This window comes from Benincasa hispida, chromosome 12, assembly GCF_009727055.1.
Source record: "Benincasa hispida cultivar B227 chromosome 12, ASM972705v1, whole genome shotgun sequence".
NCBI classification, from domain to species: Eukaryota; Viridiplantae; Streptophyta; class Magnoliopsida; order Cucurbitales; family Cucurbitaceae; genus Benincasa; species Benincasa hispida.
This window is the reverse complement of record NC_052360.1, coordinates 30,679,730-30,683,877: the sequence shown is the minus strand read 5'-3', so window position 1 is coordinate 30,683,877 and position 4,148 is coordinate 30,679,730. Positions and strand designations below refer to the sequence as shown.

Genomic DNA, 4,148 nt, shown 5'->3' with positions numbered 1-4,148 from the left:
CAAGTCCAAAGATCAATTATTCATGATCATCAAGCCCAAAGATTAATCATTGAAGATCAATAAGTCCATGGACTAATCATAAAAAAATCAACAAACCTGAGGATTAAAGTTTATGCATTCTCGATAAATAATCAAAGAATAAAAATTAGAGATAATGACACTTATACTATCAAATTAATAAAATCAAGTTCATTTCTACGAATTAAATTTTCTTCGTCAAAATCTCATGTAAACAATGTATAAATTGATATACCTACGAAAATTTAAAATTTATAATTATGGGTTCATGATTTTAATTGCTATAACTCCAAAGTTTAAGAGAATAAATTGATATTTGTACGGAGAAATAAATAGTGTGTGGAGACAAACTGTGAGGAATAAACATTAAGCAAGCAAAAGGAACTAAGAAACGAAGATGAAGGACCAAATGAATATTTAAAACATAAAAAATGAATGGTAAAGTTTGAGAAAGTATTCACTATTATTAATGATTATATTATGTATCACAAGAATCTTGGCGGTTTTCATGGAGGAAACACAATGCTTACATGGCACAAATTCAGTGGCTGACAAGATGCTGAAGCCAATTTCTTTAACGATAAGCTATATATTATGTGGCAATGGCGCTGTAATCTTCTTCCCCTGTCCTTTGGACCTTATCTCTCATGGCCGTCACTGGCTCTCCCGACTGGTCACTGCCTCCATCAACCTCTTTCAGAAAATCCCATCTCATCAATTTCATCCCCACCTCTAATCTCTCTTTCCTTTTCTCTCTTCCCACTTCAAATCTTCGATCCCTTCATCTCAAGTCCTCCGGTTGCCCTTCCCCAATCTTAGAACAATCCTCCATTGCCTTACCCGACATCCATTTGGACTCTAATCTTCAAGATATTCAACTTCCCTCGTTGCCCACCGTTGAAGATTTGAATGATTTCTTATGTGGGTTGTCGCAAAACCCAGGAAGCGAGGATTTGATCTATGAGTACTATGTGAAAGCGAAGGAGAAGGCAGGGTTTAGACCTGAGAAATCGACATTGCGGCATCTAATCAGGTACTTAGTTCGATTGAAGAAGTGGGATCTGATTTTGTTAGTTTCTAGGGATTTTGTGGATTATAGTGTTTGCCCTGATAGAGATACTTGTTCTAGATTGGTTAGTAGTTGTGTTAGAGGTAGAAAATTTAAAGTTGTTAAGGCTCTGCTTGAGGTTTTTGAAAAGGATAGTGATGTTGCTACGGCTGCTTTTGAAGCTGCCATGAGAGGCTACAATAAGCTTCACATGTACAAAAGCACTATTCTGGTTTTTCAGCGGTTGAAATCTGCAAGAATTGAAGCAGATTCTGGATGTTGTTGCAGGGTAATGGAAGCTTATCTTAAACTTGGGGATTCTGAGAGGGTTATGGAGCTGTTTAATGAAGTTGAGAGTAGGATTTCAGATTTTACGCCCTTTTCGACCAAAATTTATGGGATACTTTGCGAGTCCTTAGCGAAATCAGGGCGAGTTTTTGAGTCGCTTGAGTTTTTTAGAGATATGAGGAAGAAAGGGATTGTAGAAGACTACACCATTTACTCTGCTTTGATATCTACTTTTGCTAGCATCCAGGAAGTTAAATTAGCTGAAGATCTTTACAATGAGGCAAAAGCCAAGAAGTTGTTGAGAGACCCTGCAATGTTTCTAAAGCTCATATTGATGTATATTCAACAAGGGTCATTAGAGAAAGCACTTGAGCTTGTTCAAGTGATGAAGGACTTTAAAATTGGAGTGTCCGACTGTATTTTCTGTGCAATTGTCAATGGTTACGCCACGAGAAGGGGCTATAATGCTGCAGTTAAGGTTTACGAGAAGCTGATCGAAGACGGATGCGAGCCGGGACAAGTGACTTATGCCTCGGCAATCAATGCCTACTGCCGTGTCGGACTCTACTCGAAAGCAGAGGACATGTTTGGAGAAATGGAGGAGAAAGGGTTTGACAAATGTGTAGTTGCTTACTCTAGCTTGATATCAATGTATGGAAAGACGGGGAGGTTGAAGGATGCAATGAGATTGTTAGCAAAGATGAAAGAAAGAGGGTGTCAGCCAAATGTTTGGATTTACAACATCTTGATGGAAATGCATGGGAAGGCTAAGAATTTGAAGCAAGTTGAGAAGCTATGGAAGGAAATGAAGCGCAAAAAGATAGCACCTGATAAGGTTAGTTATACAAGTATCATAAGTGCTTATGCCAAGGCATCAGAATTCGAGACGTGCGAACAATATTACCTTGAGTTTCGGATGAACGGGGGCACTATCGATAAGGCGATGGCGGGAATCATGGTTGGCGTGTTCTCGAAGACAAGTCGGGTTGATGAACTGGTGAAGCTTCTTAGGGACATGAAGTTAGAAGGAACACGGTTGGATGGGAGGCTGTATAGGTCAGCCTTGAATGCTTTGATGGATGCTGGGTTGCAAGTGCAAGCAAAATGGTTGCAAGGTCATTATGCTGGAAAATCAGGCTTTGTTTAAACTGATTGACACTGGTTTGGTATAAAGCACTGGAGTGAAAAAAAATTTCATGATGCCCAAGAGATATACTATTTGTAAGTAGTTTTTCTTTTCTTTGTAAGTTCCCAATTTGTTCCTATAGTTTGAGTTTAGTTTTAATTTAACTTTTACCAGTCAGTATATTCCACAACCTCACAAATTATTTTCTACCATTACAAATTCTTACCTATTGAATATGTAAATGTTCTCTGTTAAAGTGATTAGTTAATTGGTATTTATTGAAATGAACATAGTTTAATTGGTACAAAGTTTGTACTATTGATCTTGGTGTTAGAGGTTTGATGTCCCACTTGCGATACTGTAAAAAAAAATGTTAATTAGTATTTTTTTTTTATTTGACCAATCACATTAGAGTTTAATGCAAAAAAAGTTGTGAGAGAAATGGTTGATTTTTGGATGGTAAAAAGGGCAAATGGATAATTTGTGATGCATTAGAAAAACCTTACTAAAAATATTAGAGAAATTGCATAGAATGGGTAGAAGGGGAGTTGAGTTGCATGAGTAGTCATTTTCTAAATTGATTTATGACCAAATATGTTATGGGGAGACCCATCTCCCTACTTAGTTTTCCAATTTTGCCCTAGTCTTTAAAACTCATCTCTCCCTCATCTTTAAAAAAATCTCTCCATTTTTATGCTATCTACCTTTCAAAGATTTATGCTTTAAATTCGATATCGACTTTCTAATGATTTTCTCAATTCTCTCTCTTAGATTCTAATTAGATTTCCATAAATCTCTACACATTAATTTATACGATTTGAGGAGTTCATCTAAAAGAAACAAAGGGTGGAAAATTATTGAAGGCAATCCAATCGAAGAAACTGGAAAAAGATCATATTTGGAAGATTATATACAATGACGAGATGGAGAATGGTAAACTTCTTAGAGAAAGAAAAAGGAAGTAATTTGTGAGGGTGAAGAAAAAATAGTGATGACTTTGAAGGAATTGAGAAAAAACATTTGAGAAATCAAAGGTTTCCATTCAGATAAAGGATTGGCAATTTTGAAGTGATTGTAGACTTTGTTGTTCAATAGTGGATGTTGATTCCAATCTCTCAGATATAAAAGCATCTGTTTGGCTTTGTACATGTCATGACAACTATATTAGCATAACGATGGTCTTCGATCAAAGATTATTGAAGATGGAGGGCAATTGTCTTCAAGTACAAGGTATTTTGTGCATAATTTTATTTCCCGAAGTTGTTTTCTGGTCAAGTTAGTACAAAGTATTTTGTGTGACTCAAGTTAAGATTTTATTTTTTAGTATATAGACATATTTGCATACTCAATTTGATAAAGATTTTAGATATTACAAGGTATTTGTGTGGTTCAGTCCAACCAGGATTTAAATTGCTTAGTATTGTTTTTTTAGGCTTAGTGAGACTTCATCTAATGGTGATTCTGAATATAAGGTATTGGTTGTGTTGGCTAAGAGTATATTTGCAAGGAAAAATAATCATGAGTAAATATCAAAAGAGCTTGTCAAAAATTTCAGGTAAATGAATGGTTTTTTTTTTTTTGTTGAGAGCGGATTGGTAATGAAAAAAAATTCATGGATGAAGCTTATGATTTCCGTCAATTTTATTTTGAGATGATGAGTTTTGGAAC

General features: G+C 35.6%; 1 protein-coding gene across 3 annotated transcripts; it reads left to right on the top strand.

Moving 5' to 3' along the window:
* The first annotated feature begins 630 nt into the window (after positions 1-630).
* On the top strand, positions 631-3,894 carry LOC120067018 (pentatricopeptide repeat-containing protein At5g13770, chloroplastic). 3 transcript variants are annotated; one of them, XM_039018386.1, is made up of 2 exons: positions 631-2,575; positions 3,344-3,894. In XM_039018386.1, exon 1 carries the CDS (start codon positions 666-668, stop codon positions 2,499-2,501), a length of 1,836 nt encoding a protein of 611 aa, XP_038874314.1. In that variant the 5' UTR covers positions 631-665; the 3' UTR covers positions 2,502-2,575; positions 3,344-3,894. The 3 variants fall into 3 exon arrangements, with proteins under 3 accessions (XP_038874314.1, XP_038874313.1, XP_038874315.1); XM_039018385.1 differs by having other exon boundaries at positions 3,252-3,894; XM_039018387.1 differs by lacking the exon at positions 3,344-3,894 and having other exon boundaries at positions 631-1,051; positions 1,355-2,788.
* The last annotated feature ends 254 nt before the right edge of the window (positions 3,895-4,148 follow it).